General features: G+C 41.4%; 1 protein-coding gene across 3 annotated transcripts in view; it reads left to right on the top strand.

Moving 5' to 3' along the window:
* The window catches only part of mylk4b (myosin light chain kinase family, member 4b), a 46,144-nt gene that overhangs the window by 17,938 nt on the left and 8,438 nt on the right, over positions 1-19,768 (top strand). For 2 of the 3 annotated variants that reach the window (XM_074636247.1, XM_074636248.1), the window contains 4 exons: positions 12,998-13,079; positions 14,011-14,392; positions 15,020-15,243; positions 15,684-15,789. In XM_074636247.1, the coding sequence (XP_074492348.1) occupies positions 12,998-13,079; positions 14,011-14,392; positions 15,020-15,243; positions 15,684-15,789 (794 nt within the window). Of the gene's footprint in view, positions 1-10,538; positions 11,237-12,997; positions 13,080-14,010; positions 14,393-15,019; positions 15,244-15,683; positions 15,790-19,768 lie in introns of those variants that run through there. The other variant, XM_074636246.1, reaches the window with a different exon arrangement.

The following is a 19,768-nucleotide window of genomic DNA, read 5'->3' on the forward strand; positions in this document are numbered from 1 at the left end:
GTGCCAATTCATGCTGACATTTCCTTGATGCTAGTATTACAGGAAAATTCTGTGAATAGGCAACAGTCATACTGTATTATATCACTAGTGGCAGCGGTATCCTCTACTAGACATCCGGTTATGATACAGTGAGCCAATAAAAAACCTCCAGCAACACTAGGGGAAACATGCATTCTGTGACGGCTGGTGGGTGCGAGGCAACAGAGATACAGTAGGACCCCAATACAGACAAAGCAGGCAGACTGGTAGAGTTCGAGAATTTACCATATAAAGGCACAGAAGCATCACAACTTTCACAATATGGCAGAGAATTAATGGAAATGGGCCGGTTAAATATCTTCAGGGCTGATGAGGAAAGTGGGAACAAGTGAGCAGGTGGGTGGGGAAGGTCAGGTGATTGGTAGGTACTGGAGGGAAAGGGGTTATTGCAGGGCAACTGGTAGTGACTGGATGTGGGAGTGAGCTGACTGGGACAGGAGAAAAAGTCAGAGGGGCGTCTGGTGGACAGGTAGAGAACGGTGCATTATAATGCACATGTTCAAAAATAAGCTCATGCACACTACATGGAATTAATCACAATTTTGTACCAATGCAAATAAGTAGATGCAGCAGCCATAGTAGCAGGCTGAAGAGCAATTATGTAATAATACTATATTAATAATACAAACAAAGACAAATTGGGACTATAATAATGAACTGTTTCTGTTGTCAAGGTGATGACAGGCTCTACAGCTAGCTAATGCTAGGTTAGCTTAGCAGCATCAGATTGAGCCAAATTCAGTCGAATAAACATTTCAGCACTAAACTTACAAAAAACACTCAGCTTGGTGAAGTGAAGCAGTTTTCCCCTGGTGAGTAAACATTCAGGAAGAGTCCAACAGTCAGAGAAACACTGTCTGCTGTCTTGAAGAGGGCTAAACTTGATTAATGCTAACTGTTGGCAACAGGTGTTCTGACAGATAGAGCTACCTGTCAGAGGATGACGTAGCGACACGATGTGCGCATGTGCAGTGCGCAGAGGACACGCCCATCACTTAACAGCGTGGTTTAGGTAACTGTTAGGTGTGTAGATACATTTGGTTAGGGTTACACTAAGGTAAGGTTCTTTCAACAGCATTCAAATGATTTTAGATATGGTTGTTACACACAGTTGCCAGTTTTTACGTACCAATTGGAGGTAAACCGGTTCAAAGCAGCGAGCAAAGCACATCAGTGTGCATAGACCAGGGGTCTGCAACCTGTGGCTCTGGAGCCGCATGCAGCTCTTTAGCTCCCCTCCAGTGGCTCCCTGTGGAAATGAATAACTGTTTTTTTTTTTTTGTTTACATTTTAATTTTAATTTATCATTGTTGTAGGTCTATGGTACGACGCTAACAGAGTATTAGGGCCACATTGAGGAAAATAAAATAAATCTGAGATTTCGAGAATAAAGTCATAATATTACGAGAAAATAAGTCGTAATATTATGAGAATAAAGTCAGAATATTAGTATATATATATGTATAGTAGTATAGTAGTAGTAATTTTACAAGTTATTTTCTTTTTTTCTCGCAAAGTTATGACTTTATTCTGGTAATATTACGACTTTTTTTCCCCGTAAAGTTATGATTATTCTCGTAATATTATGACTTTTTTTTCTCGTAAAGTTGTGGCTTCATTCTGGAAATCTCAGATTTTTTCCCCCTCAATGTGGCTCCTACTTCTCAAAAACATTATGTGTGTATGAGTGTATCTAATAAACTGGCAACTGAGTGTAGAACATTTAAAAAAAAAATTGAATCCAGATGATGTGTGGATGTAGCTGGGGTTAAGAGATAGGAGGCATCACTCCTAAATGATAATATAAGCAGACATAGTGTTAATTGTGATGGATTATTGCACATTACATATCTGTGCTAGTCGATTTTCATAAGGAAATGAATGGCAAGCAGTGGCTGCCTGATTTAAAGGAGAAAACAAATTTGGAAGTCAAAAACACAATGGTGTCAAGTATTACAGTTTTTCTCAATTGTTTACACACAAATACTGGTACTTGACACATAATGACCACAACATGTAACTCATGCACCAACCCCCTGAACCAATTCTGCTAAACTACAAGCACAATTCCTGCTTTACACTCAAATTGCAGTTCTAAAACACACTTTTTTCAAAACACTACACACAATTCTCTGCATTTGGCACAATTTTCATGAAGAAAATCTCGTTTTCACAAGGAACACACTGTCATTCAAAATTCTAAAGTCAATTGCCCTACTATGCACACTGACTCATCACATGGGCAAACACCTGTCACACAGTGTTACAATTAGCAATCAGAGCTTTAGCATAAAAGGGCAAACATTGCTTGTGATGTGGATGAGGTGCTGTGGCCAGACCGAAACAGAAGAGAGGATGCAGCATAGTTTTTTTTCCCGTTTTTTTTTTACTGTAACTGTATACAGTAAATTCTTCTGTTGTTTTGTATGTAGACCACTGTATGTGCAACTTTGTGTTGGTTGGGATGTACACTGTGTACATTGTTTTTGTGGGGAAAATAAAATATATTTGTTACCGTGTATTTGTGTATTCTGAGTATAAAAACAATATTCTAAAATATTTTACAACACACTTATGTATGTACTGTCTGTAGTAAGTGTAACACTGAACAAAAAAAAGGCCTAAGTCATTATGATGAATGGAGAAGAAGTGTTTTCCATTCATCATAGTGTTTTACATTGAGCACATCAGTGTTCAACTGGCTCTTATAAATGTCTATTCATATGATGGTTTGTGTGTGTCATTTGAAAACAAAATACCATTTTGAGAAGAAATAACATTGTTTTGAATGTAAAGTTTCATTTTGCAGGAGAATTGAGGGGTTTTGCCCATTGTGTGTGTGTTTTTTGATTTGTGTGTAGAGTTCTGAGAGTATGAGGCATGCTTTCAGAAAATGTGTGTAAACAATCGAGAAAAACTGTAAAAACGGTGAGCAGTAATGGGAAATGGTTGAAAATCAGCATTCAAATTAGTGTGATACTTGAGGTTTTCTGGCTTGTTTACTTGGAGAGAGCAGCGGTCATGACTGGACCTGGTGGGGTTTATAATCTGTCACCATGTGCAGTAGATCTTACATGGCAAACATTGACAAGTTGAAGTCGTGTGAATACATGCATGTGTGTGTGTGTAGGGGGTTAGTCGGTCGGGGTTCAAGGTAACCAGAGAACAGCTGGCAGTGACCCTCCACCAAAATGCCATCCTATTGCTTCCAAATTCCCAGGTAGTCATCAGCAGGTTAGTCCTGGGTCTGTGGCCCTCTTCTGCCATCTTGTGGTAGCAAGACAGAAATGCACCTTTCTTGTTATTACAACACCATATAGCCTGCTGATGATCTTGCATGTTTTAGTTAATTTACTCCTTAAACACCAATATTAATAATCATATAAACATTTAACATGGCTGCTGACATTTTTGCAAAACATAAAAAAGCTTCACTTAGATGGACCATTACAAGGAACATCATGTTGGACTTATTGTTGTCAAATATATTATTATCCTACTGTATGCAGAACAAACAGTGCAATACATTTATAAGGCCCATCATGCAGCAATAATGTTGCAGATATTGACAAATATCCTATGCAATTTAGTTTAAATAAACAAATTCAGACAATTCTAAACAGAGTAAACAACGATTACAGACATTACATTAAGGTAATACATTTAGGAAGAAATAAACATTCTTGTTTGATTTATCCAAATTTTTAATTCTTAATCTGAATTTCACGCTCTTAAATATCTTGAAGTAATAGCACAGAATGATAAACTCCATTATATAGAATACATTCATGTTTACATTTTTATATTAAAGACCAGTTTCACTCTGCGTAATGTAGGGTTTATTAACTTGATTGATGATTTTAGACAGTAAGAATTTTGAATTTCTCATAAATGTCTTTTTTCTTCCTTTCCTCCAGGGAAGTCGGGCTGAAAGGGCAGAGTTAGTCACCAAATTATTGAAGTCATGTTAATAGTTTTCATATCAATTATTTTTTGGGCTTGTTTACCTCGTTAAAGTCAAATTTTAGACTTTTTTTAGACTTAATTTTTATCAAGCTGTAAGTTTACACCACCAGTTTGTGCCGACGATGTAACACTGAGCGATGGAGATATAAGATCCTCTGCTCGAATTCTCCACTAAGCTCTGCTGGTTTTTGTGTGTATGTGTTTGTGTGTGTTCTCTGGACGGTGGGATTGACAGTCATTCCACGAGGTCAGAGGTCACCATTTATCCTGAATCTTCTTTCAAGCGCCGGTCCCGCCACGCCCAGTTGTCTTTATGTTACGTAACGCTGACAGCGAGCAGCAAACTCACGACAACCAAGAGAAGTTGGTTGGTGTGTCTGTGCACATACTTGTGATGCTTATGTAACATACATTTTACAGGCCTAATAATCTCCCTCTCCAGCACAACCACACACATATACACACACTTTGCTGACGTCATGCAGCACCTCTATACCATGAAAGGAATTTTATAAGTGTCTGTCCTAGGTGGCACGACAGAGAGAGAGCTTGATGAATGTTATCGCCGCAGCTGAACTGTGAAAGTACAGACTGTCATCAGCCAGTGGTGACACGAGTATATTTGTCAGATAGAACAGCAGCAGGTGGAGCTGCAGAGATAATGCGCCTTCTTTCCATTGTCACTGTACGCGCCAGACGTCCGTCCTCAAGCATCGAGGAATTATACGCCATAAAAAGAGAAATATGAAATAACCTGCCAAACCTCCCGGTGATTCCACCAATATCAGCGCATGTTGCAACTTCGAGCATTGTTCAAACCCATATAACTTGATTTGAATTCTAGTCATGATGCAGAGGTTTCCAAAAATACCAAACGTGTCAGGGTCAATTGTGGGGAAATGTGCTTAACTAGATTGTGTAAAACACGTTGAACATTTCCATTTCATAGTGCTGCTATAAAAACATGGTGTCTTGGGTTTGAATATTCGGTCAGACATCACAAGTATGTACTGTACATCGTATGAGCAGAGCAGGCATTTTGGCTTGTCAGAGTAGGAAAAGCACAGGTGCGATTGTTGACATTAATTGACTGCATTTCATTGAGGTTGAGCTAGCCACAGGGTGCTGGTTTTGTGCATGCTATCTCACTGTTACAACGGTTTACCGGGACACCTAATGGAACTAAGCCATCGGTTCACCTGTGTTTTTCCTACTATGACAAGTTTAAATATCGGCCGTGAAAAAGGTCTATTGAAAAAGCTACTATAAAATGTAAATAAGTTTTGCATAAATTATATTGTTTCTGCTTAGCAACCTGTTATTACTCATTATAATACACCGGCTGATAAAGACCAAAACATTATGATATATTTCGACTCGGTGCGTTGCTCTCCAGTCATCAATTACATGTTAAAGTGCATCACCGCTGAGTATTTGGCACTTTGTTGGCCGTTCAAGTGGTGATGAACTGGGAGAATTTCGGGCTTTACAAGTTGTCAAGGACCCTTTGTTTGCCGTCATTTGAATGCAATTATTTTTGGTCTCAGTGAGGCTGTGTGGGTTGAGTCATGATGTTGGTATGGTGAATCCTTTGTGGGCAGGGATGCCATTTGGAGGGTGGCATGGGGGGGGGGAACCCTGGATGATTCAGGGACCCCAGAGCTGGATCAGGGCCCTGGAACATGTCACCAGAGATCAGAGAGCTGCCACTGAGCCCAACATTTCTAGTCTATTACAAGGCACACCTATTAGTGACGCAGGTTCAGCTCATGAGAATTAAGTCCTAGTATACAGATCAAATTTGGTAAATTTGGTACTGGTATTATACTCTGTGAGTGAACGTACATCATTAAAGATTTGAATCGACTGCATGTTATCTTAATATTTACCAGCTGCAACAGTGTGTGGCTGATATTGTTTTCAACCTTGTGAGTCTGTGTGTGAGTCATCATGGCAAAATGTGGTCCTGCAGACACCTACTGTTTGACAGGTGTTTATATGTCTGTCTGTCTGTGGACAGATTTTGTCAACGTGATAGCGTCACAACTGTGTAAGATGCATTCATGAAATTTTGCAGGTGTGTAGTTGAGGAAGTAGGGAAGAGGCCATTGACCCCCCCACTTTACGCCCCTGGCCCGATTTGGCGTCGCGGCTGGTGTGATCCCATCGCGAGTTGGTCTGTAATTTGCAGTTTGAAAATATTTAGTGAAAATAAAAATGAAGCCAACACACTTTCATTTCTATAAAAGACAAAACGGAAGCACAATCTTTTTCTGCAAAGTTTGTGAGACATCACCGCAACCCGCTTGGAGTCGGCCCGACACCGGAGATGGTCCCTCTCGGGCACAGCTTGGCACTATTTGGCGCGCTAAAACTGGTAATGGAAACACAAATCAGCACGGCATGTCATCACACTCATGCCAAAAGTGCCAATGGAAAAGCCCTATAAGTGCAGTAAAAAGTACAAACTGTAGAGGAGTCTCAAGATATGGAAGTACACAAGTAAAATCCAAGTACTTGAAAATGTGTACTTTACTTGAGTAAATATTTTAAGCTACTTTCCCCACTTCTGCTTTCATTTCAGCTTTTGCTTGCAAAGCTACAGTATTGTTAAATGCGGACTCACGTCATCAGCCATTAGACTGAGGCACACATTTGTTCTGCATGTCACCCAGTCTATTATTGTGGCTCTGAGCTAAAGCTTGTTGCATCCATATCATCCAGGCCATTGCACTGCAATGTTATTGGATTACCAGACAGTTTGTTGAACTAGAATAAGCATTATGTATTGTCTGTGTCTCACCACACATATAAAGTTACTCAGCAGCAAGACACAGACAATACATAATGGTTATGTATTGTCTGTGTCTTGCTGCTGAGTAACTTTATATGTGTGGTGAGACTGGCGAGGCCGCGTCACTCCCATTCCTAAACTGTACTGCTATACCACACTGGCTCTCGTCTTACCATGTCACATTTACTGACTGGGGATTTCAGTGATTGTCCAACAGGGCACAGTTAAACCTCCCACTGCCCTCAACACCAGACCCAGACCAATCAATTCTCATCGCCGTTTGTAGAATCTATTTTGCTGGATTGTTTTAGTCGGGCAATTATCTGTCTTTAGTTTTATCAGCCATCTATCACGTTTTCAGATGCCTAATCTTGTGGTTGTGGCGAGTCCAATATAAGAAAATAATGGAAGAGTTTGAAGCCAAGAATATGACAATAGGAATGGTGTTTTCCACACTGAGTCTATTGTTATCTATATGGGGCACCCATGAGTGCATTATGACTTTATACCACAGCCCCTTACCACAGGGATAAAGGAACACAATGTTTAAAGCTGCAATAGTCAATATTTTTTTTATTAACAATGGATCAAATGACTATGTGAAAGGAGACGCTTATAGAGACAATTTTCACCTGTCTCTGCAGTTCCCATCAGCTCTACAGAGCATTTTAGTGCCTTTTAGTGACTATAGCTGGTGAACATAGCGGAGCATTTAGCAGCTACATGATACCAAAACAGAGCTTAAAGTAGAGTGAATGTTAGACGTATGTGACTCCAAATGAATGCTAATGTTGCATCGTGTCTGCTAGATGTATAAATAAGCAACTGTAGGTTAACATGTTTGACATAACAACTTTATAAGGTGATAATATGTTGTGTTTATTGCTTGTTCCACTACCCTCAAGTGGCCAAAAACTCAACCAGTGCTGCTTTAAAGATACAGTGTTTAGCATTTAGAGGGATCTATTGGCAGAAATGGAATATGATATTAATGAGTATGTTTTCTTTTGTGTAGAATCACTTGAAAATAAGAATAGTTGTGTTTTTGTTACCTTAGAATGAGCCATTATATTTATGTACAGAGCGGGTCCAGCTGCCATGTTTCTACAGAAGCCCAGAACAGACAAACCAAACCCTGGTTCTAGGGCCATTCGCATTTGGAAAGACATGTACTGTACTGTTGTTTCTGTCTAATTTTAGGTGAAGTGGCCCTTTAAATTCCTGGATAGCTACAGTACATAGGAGTTGCAGTGCTATATGTCAATCTCCGACAAACAAAGACATTGTATTCATGTTTACAAACTGGATTAGTGTTAAAGCCCGTCCTGATCAGTGATCTCCTTTGTCCGTCCAGTGTATGTCCACAGTATGTACTCTGTTTGCACTTGTACAGTGTCTTCTTTCATTCTCACCTTAGCTGGTAAATGGGCAGCAGGAATACGTGTTAAACCTGACAGCTGACGAGCTGTCTGTACTGGGAACAGTGCGAGGGACAGGTTATAGGTCAGTTTTTTCCGGTGCTGACAGATGGGTGCCAGTATATAGGCACTGGTGCTTTGTAACCCTGCCCACTCCAGATATCGCTGCACTGTGACGTGGAAAAGTTCGAGACCAATGTGTACAGTCAGACACGTCTCAATAAGTGTCAATCGTTTGTCTCTGTTCATGAACTTCCGTGTCCATGTGTGTATCTGTGTCAGTTTGTCCTATTTAATTCTCAGCAGCAACACATGTGCATTAAGTTTCCTCTCCCACAATCCCCTTCTCCTCTGTATCAACAGTTCTTAGGTGTCAGTGGCATCACCTGTTTCCTGTTTTCTCCCGTTGTCTTGGCCCTCACATTGCACGAGTTGTCAGTCTATATCGGGAACTTTGCAGACACCAGATGAAACAAATCTTTTTTCAAATGTCCTCAAATATGTCCTTTTGCAAAATGCTTAAGGGAAAACCTTCTGTTTTAGATTCAGTGAGCTATCCTTTTTTCTTTTCACAAAAATTTTTTTTTGTATTTGAATACAACATTTGGTAGGGAAACAGAGTGTTTTCTGTAATACAAAAATTGACAAAAAAAGATGTGATTCAATTAGTAGAATTTTAAATAAGCCACAATATTAACAAGAAATGGATAATTACTAGTATTTAAAAACAAAAATACATGTACATGATTTTCTTTACAGCAATATTTAATATTCATATGTAACCATTCCTTTTTCTATTCAACAAAGGGGGTGATTTGGGAACTTGGTAGAAAGTATACAGATTCAATTTGTGTATGTGCTATAATAAGTATCCATAGAAGAATTACCGGTTGTTCTCGTATATTATTAGGGACGTACCTATGAAAAGTTATACACTGTTATTCGTATATATCCAGTAGGCAGAATGTTTTTGGCATCATTGGGCAAAAATTCCATAATAACCTTTCAGCATATTGTAATTCAAGTGTTCTGAGAGAAAACTAGACTTCTGCACCTCCTCATGGCTCTATTTTCAGACTTTAGAATATCTAGCCTGTAACGGGAGACTTTGGCCAATCACAGGTCATTTCAGAGAGAGAGAGAGAGCGTTCCTATTGGCTGTGCTCCCGCTGGTGGGCGGTGCTTGGTATTTCCTCAACAGATCTCAACATGGCTGCCGGGTCACAAACTTTCTCATTGCACAGCTAAACAGTACACTACAAGAGGTTTCTGAAAACATTTCAGGCGAGAAATAGGCATTACAGTAACAGAATATTGATTCATATTTGGACACAGAGGCACATGATTTTTTTCAGATTACTTGTCTCATGCACTACTGTCAGGATATAGTGACCGTTTTATTAAAATAACTTCTTTTTTTTATCATATCTGCTCAATTTCTACCCACTGCAGCTTTAAGTTATGCCACTTCTGACATTATTTTAACCCAAACCACCATCTTTTCCAAAACCTAACAAAGTAGTTTTGTGGCATAAACCTTACCAAGTTGTTTCCTGTGAAGACGGAAGTTTATTTTGAAAAGAAACAACAAACCGTTGTATGAGGATATTATATGTTGAATTACTCGAATGAACTTTCCCAACATTAAAAACAAGACTTGAGTTATCTTAAGCGAAGAACTTTTTTGTAGTTGATGTTGTTTTTTTGAGCAAGTCATGACCTTGGGAATTATTGGCAGTTATGCAATGTTCTGCTGACACATCAACAAAAACGTTATGAGAACTGTGTGGCATTTGACGAGGTTCAGAAATACCCACAATGCTCGAGTCTTTAACAGAGGTTCAAGTGGTTAATAACGTTTTTGAGGCCTTGCACACGCATGCACCTGTCAACCCACTTCCTATTATGGAACAATGTGAAAACCATATACTTCCATATAGAAAATAAGATCTGTTTACTAGACAATATACTGTAAACTCACACTACCACATCTGCTGAAACTTTGCACGAGTCCTTAATTGTTCCAGATTTGATGTTCTTTGTTATTGGCTGTACATTTTATTTGTTTGTCTTACTTTTTACGGCGTCATATTTCAGTCCCAGATTCTTGGGATTCTGACACCCTGACTGAAGGGCTTTTGAAGTGTCTCAAATGTCACATAGCGATCCTCTCCAGCATCTCCCCCCTAACCCACATCAATCCCCAACTGCACACCAGAGCCCTCAGCTCTTATCGCTGGCCACTCACAGGCCCTGACGTCCACTGGGGGGCTGCGCTTTAATTTGGAGGACAGCCATGTGCTATTCTTAAAACTCAACTCTGTGGTGCAGCGTTGAGGGAGAGATCTCTGTTCTCCCTCCACTTCTTTTCTTCTGCCTCTCTGGTAATATGGTTTTTGTTGCCGTTTCCATCGAGCCTGCATGAAAGTGAACAGATTTGTGAGAGAACGTTTTTGCTGTTTGTGAGCAGGTCTGCTGTAAATCAGTCATGAACTCCAGCCTGGTCAACTCTTTAGCCAAAGTCTATGATCCAAAGCCTCTTCATGGTCAGAAGCCTGGTGGAAGGAAGCTCTCACTCAATGGATCAGACAAGTCCCAAGCTTCTTCTTCATCATCACCTTCCTCGCCCAATCATGACGCCACTCTGCGCTGCGTGGAGAGCAGAATGGACTCACTGAGCTCCCAGATGGAGCGCTTGCTCAGCATGCAGCAGACCGTCTTGACCCGGCTGGATGGCCTGTCCCTGGACGTCAGGGGCATGGGTCGGGATCTGGCCTCTATGCGAGAAGAGGGCCACGGGGGCAGACGCAGGCCTGGGGCGGACACGGCGTGCAGAGAGCTACGTGGGGTCGTGGAGAAGGCCGGCGAGTGGATGGAGAGTCAGGGACGCAGGCTGGAAGGGGTGGAGAGGCTGGTGGAGGGCACCCAGCAGGTGATCAGCTTCATTGGGGAGGTGGTGAAGAGCTCCAGGCTGGTGGAGCTGCTCTTTAAACAGCCGGGAAAGAAGGCTAACAAGAAGGTGAGAGATTTATTACAAGCAAGGTTTTCCTGCAAGAAGTGGCCTCAAAATCAAAAGTTTTTCCGTCTAGTTTTCTGTTCTCCAACATTGAGTACTTTGTGGAAGGTGCGGTGCAATGCTCTCATAGTGGCTCTATTACTTTGTGCTGTGTCACTAATGTCAACATAGTGAGGGATCTAATTGCATTGTGATCATGGCGCCAGATGCATTCAGCGCTCTCCGAAAGGTTGCTAATCCTCTTTGATGTGACCTCTTTGCAGCGACATTATAAATAGCTGGCTCTAAAACCTGTAGTATAGGTAAAATACATACAGTAACAGTGTGTAACATCTGGCGGCATCTAGGTATGGTTGCAGATTGCAACCTTTACCGTGTGCCAAGCGTGTTGAAGAACTACGGTGGCCGACGTGAAAACGCAAATCTAGAGCTGTTAGAAGAGTAGTAAGAGTAGCGTAAGTCATTTGGAGAATAGCAGAGCCAGTGCGTAGAGTGTGTGTGTACCTGGGGTTAACTTTGGAGCACGTAACGTTATCGACTCCGGGCCAAGCAGGAAAAGTTAACACTGTGGTTTGTCCGTTCTGGGCTACTGTAGAAACATGGCGGACTCCTTGAAGAGGACCCGCTCCTAGATATAAACGGCTCATTCTAAGGAAATGAAAACACAACGATTCTTATTTTCAGGTGATTCCACACTAAAGAAAACATATATTATATTCCATTTCTGCCAATAGATCCGCCTAAATGTTACACACTGGTCCTTTAAATGGCTCCTAACAGTTTTTTTAAATTTGCATGTAATGCTGCTACTTATTCCTAATTGTTCTGATATGGCTCCTCTTTGTACATCTATAATTAGCTCTGTTGTACATGCCTATGTAATGTTAAGTAATTTTCCTTTGTGTGGTGATTTTCATTTGCCTCTGAGGTGTAATTGACTGGAGTCAGACTGGTTATCTTATCCAAACTATGTCTTTATCAGCGCAGCAGCTTGTTGGACTGCGGCTGCACAGGCCCTATTTAGCAATAGTGTGGCCTGTTCTGAAGCCACGCCTTTGTTATTCTTGATCCTTGGAGCAATATGAACTATGTACCGAGCACTGTTGCATAGTTTCTGCTGCCCTATCCTTGCAGGATATCTGTGTATGTTTGTGTGTGAGATGGGATATCTTACATGCTTGAATTCTGCTGATTCAGAAGCTGTTTTTAGGAATGGGTGTGTTGTTAAGCAAACAGATTTATTACACCAGACAGCCTCTGTCAGACATATTAGATGACAGAAAAACGGTAGCAGGGATCACCTGAACTTCTGTTCTGCCATCCTGTAAAGTGTCATGCATTGAAATGTATATATTTTACTGATACTGCTCTTATATCATGTTCTTTTCTTGCTGTATAGTATATGTGGGAATAAGTGTAAATAAAACCTGTGTTGTGCAGCATGTCGTCTGCTGATATGTGACCTTTGGTCTTTCTCCTGGACGAGGCATCCGTCCCGCAGAACATTATACTTCAGTTACAGGGGCAACCGTAGCAACACTAACAAACACTTGCTGTCTGACTATTGCGCAAATGGAAACACATATACGCCGACTCATGAATTACTTTTGACCCCATTGACCCCATTGATGTGAAAATGAATTGTTGCGAATACAAGAGCTCAGAGTTTGGATTTGTTAAACCTGGTTAAAGTTTTGTCCACGTCTGTCACTTTATAGATGCATTGTCTAATGCTTGATCTTTGTTTCTTCTTTCTGCAACAAGGCAAAGGATGACAAGGAAAAAGCCAAACTGAGCCTGAAGGGCTTGAAAGCCCAGAAGAAGAGGAGACCTACGGACACGTCAGGTAGGCTCCAACAGGAAATATCTCTTAACCTCTAATCACCTGAGTTTATGTAGGGACATGCACTCTATCTTTGTTCTTTGACAATCTGCTGGAATAGATATGGACTATAGACCGACCAATACTGGATCTTTCAAACCAATATCAATACGTGGGTGTTTAAAAATCGGATGAGATATCAGCAGATAATCAAAACACATGACTTAAAGGGACAGTGTTTAGGATTTGGCGGCATCTAGTGGTGTGGTTGCAGATTGCAACCAACTGAGTACCCCTGTGCTCATTCCTTTCCAAGACTGTGCACAGCGTTCGCCTTGCTCAGAGGCCATCCTTACCATAATGACACTTTTGGAGTAACGGAAGTCAGACCGCAGCTGGCGGTGTCACTTTGCACTCTGTGGCTCATGATACCGCAGTTTCACAAGCATGTCAGAGAACTACGGTGGCCTTCAGGTAATGCAAAAATGCTAAAGGCTCTTTGCTCTCTTAGTTTCAGGTGATTATGCACTATTGAAAACATTATGAATATTATATTAAATTTCTACTTATAGATCCCTGAAATGTTACACACTGTTCCTTTAAACAAACGATCTTGGTACATATCCCTTAGATTCGTTTTTTTTTTTTTTATTGAAACCAAAATAGTGGGACATTTTACAGTGTGAAAAGTGCTCTCTAGTGGACAAAGTATGCAATGGTGACACTGTTTCTAAATTTCCTCCAAACCTAATTTGGCATTTTCCATCCAGCCCCTGCTGGGGTAAAAGATATTGCATAGAATATATACTAGTTTATGTCAGGAGTGAATTGTATCCATGCCAGGGTCACCAATTTCCAAAACACATTGATTTTTTTTATGTAATAGCAATAGAAACGTCCACACAGAGTGGCGATAATCCCTTATGGTTGTTTGCTCTGTTTGTTGCCATGTCAGACACTTCCTCGCTGAACGAGCCTGTGCTGCAGGAACAGGTGGAAAAGCTCAACAGGCAGAACGCTGAGCTTTCCAATGGACAGGCAGAGGATGACAGTCAGATTGGGGAGGACCGGGGAAGTGGAGGAAAAAGACAGGAGTCGACGGAGCTGATCCTGGAAGGTTCACACACCTCTACTGCCCAGTCAGAAAAGGAGAAAGAAGAGGAAGCGGAGGGGAGTGTCTTTGAGGAGTCAGAGGAAGAGGAGGAAAAGGCAGAAGAACAGGATGTAAAAGTGGAGGATGATGGGACGGAAAAGAGTAAAGGCGAGGCAGAAGAGTCGGAAAAGGCCCCGAGTGCCATCACAGATATCTGCACAACCTCTCTCCTACCACAGGAAAGGTATTTCCAGCCAATCACGATTCATTCTGATGCTATCATTTATATAACTGTGTGTCAATATTGTGTTTATTTTCATTTCTTATATTTATTTTATGTATATGCAAGTCACACAAGTCAGTTAAGAGCAAATTGTTTTGGGGAAGGAGAAGAAAAATAAAACATAAAATACTGTAAGGTTTAGAAGTTAATTCATATATTTGAGTTAAGTTACTAAAAATATAGTTACAATGTTTACACAGTTAATTATTTACATATTTATGTTTACAAGATTATTATTTACATATTTACATGTTCAAATATTTACGGCAGCATCTTCGAAATAGTTATAATGATATCTTGAATCTGCAGTATCTTCCTGACATTTACCTTAGTACAGGTCCTTCTGGCCTCTGATTGGTTAGTTCTACGACTTGTGAGTTAGGAACAAGGAAGTGTTGTTGTTGTGAAACAGATGAAGCGGGAAGAACAGTAAAGTGGCTGCTTAAAAAGTTATCTGTCTCCATCCTGCATGTTTATTCTCCTAAAGAGTGATCCACCAACACACAACGAACCCTCACGTTACAATACTTTATTGAATAAAGTAAAATGTTCAAAGTGCTCAGTATTTTCTTTCATCATCATGTCTAGCTGTGAGGAGGTCGGCGATGTGGCCACTTGCAGCAAACGTCGTGTCACAGAAGAAGACCTGGTGAAGGACGACCTCAAGAAGAGCCGAGTGGAAGAGAGTGAAGCTGCTGACGGAGAGGTGGTGGAAGGCAGCGAGCCTCGGGCCTCCAAGTCTGACGAAGTAAAGGCAGAGGTGGAAGAGGAGGAGAAGGAGGAAGAGTCAGCGGTGAAGGAATTTGTTATTGGTGAGACGTTATGTTTTTACAGTGCATGAATGCTTGAGAAACAAATCAACTTTTTTATAATTTGATCCATTAAAGATGCATGTAGGGTTGATGATCCTGGCTATGGTCCTATTTGAAATGGATCCACTTCGTGTCACATTCATGTGCAGCAGGCTCTCCATGGAGAGACCCAACTTGGTTGTTTAGTTGGTGACATTTAACTTATCGTTCCTCAGACTTTGAAGCAGATCCAGTGTCATAACACCATGGCCGTTCGAGCGTCACTAACATGTCAGTCGGCACAGCTGGCAGAGCAGATAATGAGACGTTGGCATGCTGCTATTTTGATCCACTTTGTTTCTGGGAACCGAGGCCTCTTCCTCTGTCTCTGTTTCACACTCTCTGTTCTCAGCAACAGCAAATTCTTCTTTTTATTCTGTATTTCTTTATGGTTTCTTCAGACATGAGCCCTCCACCGTTGGCACCTTTTGAACACCGCATCGTGACTCCCAAACCCCATCCGATAGCCACCTATTACACCATCAACAGGGACGAGGTCCTGGGAGGGTGAGTACCACCGAATACCCGCCTCTAAAGAGCTTGTTTTCATTTTGCTCGGTTACAACCACGCAGACAATTCAACACATCGGTCCCTCAGCCTGTGTGGGGACGCCTAATCATTTTTTTCCTAGACCTTTTTATTGCCCCCCTAAAGGGCATTTGATTGAGAGCCTTGGGTGGTGGGGGGGTGGGGGTGGGGGGGGCTCTTGTGAAATAGCGGGCCTCTCTGATGTAATAGGCCGGTGCTAAATCCTGCCTCTAGAACTGGAGATTACCCGTCAGCACGCAAGCACATTCCTCAAATTACTGACATAATGACACAGTATAAAGCCCTAATTACTGTATGACTGAAGGAGCCATTATGATGATTAATAATTATTTAAAAGATGTTTTTAATCTGAGTTATTTTTTTTTTATTAATTGATTATTGTTTGGTAAAAATAGCAAAAAAAAGAAGCTCATCACAAGTTCCCCGAGCCAAAAATGACATCTTAAAATTGTGTGTTTTGTCAGACTACCAATCTAAAATCTAAATTTAAGATTATATAAAACAGATAATAGCAGAAAATTCTTTGTTTGATGTGCTGGAACCAGAAATTATTTGGAAGATGACCATGAGAAATTACTCGAAGCATCAGTGGGTAGAAATGGAGCAAAAATTATTACGGTCACTATATCCTGACAGTAGTACATGAGACAGGTAATCTGAAAAAAATCATGTGTCCTCCGGTTCTCCTAATGGCATCTGCAAGATTTCACAGACCGGAGGAAAACAACCAGTCAGAGCCGAACTGGAGCCTGGCGTCCAGCTGCCATCTCTGAGAGTCAATCACTCGCGAACTCCGACCAAACGGTCAAACTAGGCAGCGCTGATCAAATATGAATCAATATTCTGTTACTGTAATGCCTATTTCTCACCTCAAATGTTTTCAGAAACATCATGTAGTGTACTGTTTGGGTGTAAAATGAGAACGTTTGTGACTAGGCCGCCATGTTGAGATCAGTTGAGGAAATACCAAGCACCGCCCACCAGCCAGAAGCACAGCCAATAGGAACGCTCTCTCTGAAATGACCTGTGATTGGCCAAAGTCTCCCGTCACGGGCTAGATTTTTTAAAGCCTGAAAACAGAGCCGTGAGGAGGAGCAGAAGTCTAGTTTTCTCTCAGAACACTTGAATTACAATATGCTGAAAGGTTATTATGGAATTTTTGCCTAATGATGCCAAAAACATTGGGCCTACTGAAGCTTTAAATTATTGCGCATCATCATTATCGTGTAATCCTTTCAGCACTAGAATAAGTGTTTTATAATTAGGGCCCGAGCACGAAAGTGCCAGGACCCCAGCGGTGTCCTGGCACGAAAGTGCAAGGAAACCTATTGTTTTTCTAAGTATTATTCTTTTTCTGCCGGGAGATCGCCTTTTTGAGACCTTAGCCATCCCCAAAAACTCACCAAAAGTGGAATATGTGTCAGAACTGGTGGGAAATTCAATGTTCTGGAGTGATTGGGCTCGGGTGTCTCCAGGGGGCGAGATAGTGCCCCCGAATGTAGGCAGTTTTTAAGAGAAAGTTTCTTCAATCGTCACGAAATTCAAGTATGTCATTGCTCACATCCTCATACCTGGAATAAATATTTGCGAGATTTTTTCGGCCAGCAGGAAGTCAGCCATCGTGGACTTCCTGCGTTTTTTTAAAATTTACGAACACATGTTTGAGGACTTTAGGGTGAACAAAAACTCATGAAACTTTACACGCACATCCAAACTAGTAATTGGTGAAATTTTGCTTGGGCGTGGCATGTTGGCTCTCTAGCGCCCCCTTATGTCTTTTAGCATTTGAACATGCCTTTGACGCCCTTGGTATACTCGAAAACTCATGAAAGTTGTCAAAAAGATGGACACCTGTGAACTTTACGTGAACGTACAGTTTTTGGGTTCAGCGTGTTTAGCCGGCTCTATAGCGCCCCCTAACGCGTGGAAGGCTTTAGTTTGGTCAAAGTTGATCCTATATTCATGAAATTTGGTATGCACATCCTGTTCATTATTGCTAACATATTCCTCATTGGGTTTCATTAGCTCCGCCCACCCGGAAGTCGGCCATCTTGAATTTTGTGTTTTTCATGTAATTTATGTATTTTATGCATACTTTTACGAACTCCTCCTAGAGATTTATCCCGATCATATTCAAATTTGGTCAGTAGTATCTTAAGACCTTTGTGATGAAAATTTGCTCAAATCGTGAGTTTTCATGAAACGGTGTTGACGTGGCGTGGCGGAGAATTTAAATGATTCACCATGACACAGGAAGCTGTTGTAAATTGACTTTACATAGTCCAATCTGCTCCAAACTTCACAAGCTGGATAATAGTCCAGGCCTGAAGACATATATGTGGTATTATGCGTGATAGTCATAGCGCCCCCTACAGGAAACAGGAAGTTGTTGTAAATTGACTATACATTGTCCAATCTTCCCCAAATTTTACATGTTTTATAAGAGTCTTGGCCTGAAGACATGTACGAGCCCCGACGTGCGCGTTCCCCAGACGTGCCCGCAGGGGCGAGGGCCCGTTCATCGCTGCTCGCAGCTTTAATTAGGGCCTGAGCACGAAAGTGCCAGGACCCCAACGGTGTCCTGGCACGAAGTGCAAGGAAACCTATTGTTTTTCTAAGTATTATTCTTTTTCTGCCGGGAGATCGCCTTTTTGGGACCTTAGCCATCCCCAAAAACTCACCAAAAGTGGAATATGCGTCAGAACTGGTGGGAAATTCAATGTTCTGGAGTGATTGGGCTCGGGTATCGCCAGCGGGCAAGATAGCGCCCCCTAATGTAGGCAGTTTTTAAGAGAAAGTTTCTTCAATCGTCACGAAATTCAAGTATGTCATTGCTCACATCCACATACCCGGATTAAATATTTTTGAGATTTTTTCGGCAAACAGGAAGTCAGCGATCTTGGACTTCCTGCGTTTTTTAAAAATTTACGAACATGTCAATGTTATCGTCTCTCACCGGGTACCGGTGTCTCCCTCCGGCCGCGGTCGGGAGGCTGAGGCAGGAAAAGCCAACACTAGGATCAGCAGTGATTCATGGAGAGACCTCCGTCTGGTCAGCTAACATTACTGCCACGCAGCTGAAATATAGAGTGATATTGTGGTTTTAGCTGACGTGTGTCGCCTCACTCTTGGTAGAACAGGAGCTGTAAACACTTTTGCTACTAGCTCTGGAATGACACATTTCTGTACAAAAATGTGAACCTTTTCACACATGGTGTCAAAAAAGTCAGTGTCAGGCAGTATTCTCTCAATGTGGATTTCCCCTTTGCCTTCTTTCCCTGGTCCCCAGACAGCAAAATCGCAGTAGCTTGCCTGTGTCAGGTGAATTTGAGTCTGCACCTGACAAAAGTACTGATGGTCCCTCTTCAATGAAAGCTTCCCCTCAACCTCTTGGAGACAAAACATGCTGTCCTGTTTGCATTTCTCCATCAAAGTGCTATTCTGAAGGCTGCTGGGTGCCTTTACCTCCAACACACCCATCTCATGGCAGTCACATGTTAGTATGCCATCTGGGGATGCCCCTAACCATGGGTACTGGGGGTTGATGACCAGCCCTGCCTTCTTGACAGTGAGATTGGTGTGGAACTTTTCCATCATCTTGGTGTACTCCTCAACTACTTTTCTCTCGTGTTCAATGCCCCACCTAAAAACAGAAAAAATGATATACACCTTAAATATAAAATGACAGTAAGAAATTATTACCATAACAATGTACACTTATATCACAGTAACATTACTTTCAGAAGTCCAAATAACATCTTTATTTGCAGATGTGTTATTTATCTTGATCATTTGTATATTACCAGCAAGATGATAAGTGGATGTAAATTACAAAAGTAATGGGGAGAAAAGTTTTTAATATAGCTTTAAAACACTCATCCTTTCACAGCCTGTTTGTCTGAAACTCACATGCAAACCACTTGCATGGCAGTTTGT

Source organism: Sebastes fasciatus, chromosome 5 (genome assembly GCF_043250625.1).
Source record: "Sebastes fasciatus isolate fSebFas1 chromosome 5, fSebFas1.pri, whole genome shotgun sequence".
NCBI lineage: Eukaryota > Metazoa > Chordata > Actinopteri > Perciformes > Sebastidae > Sebastes > Sebastes fasciatus.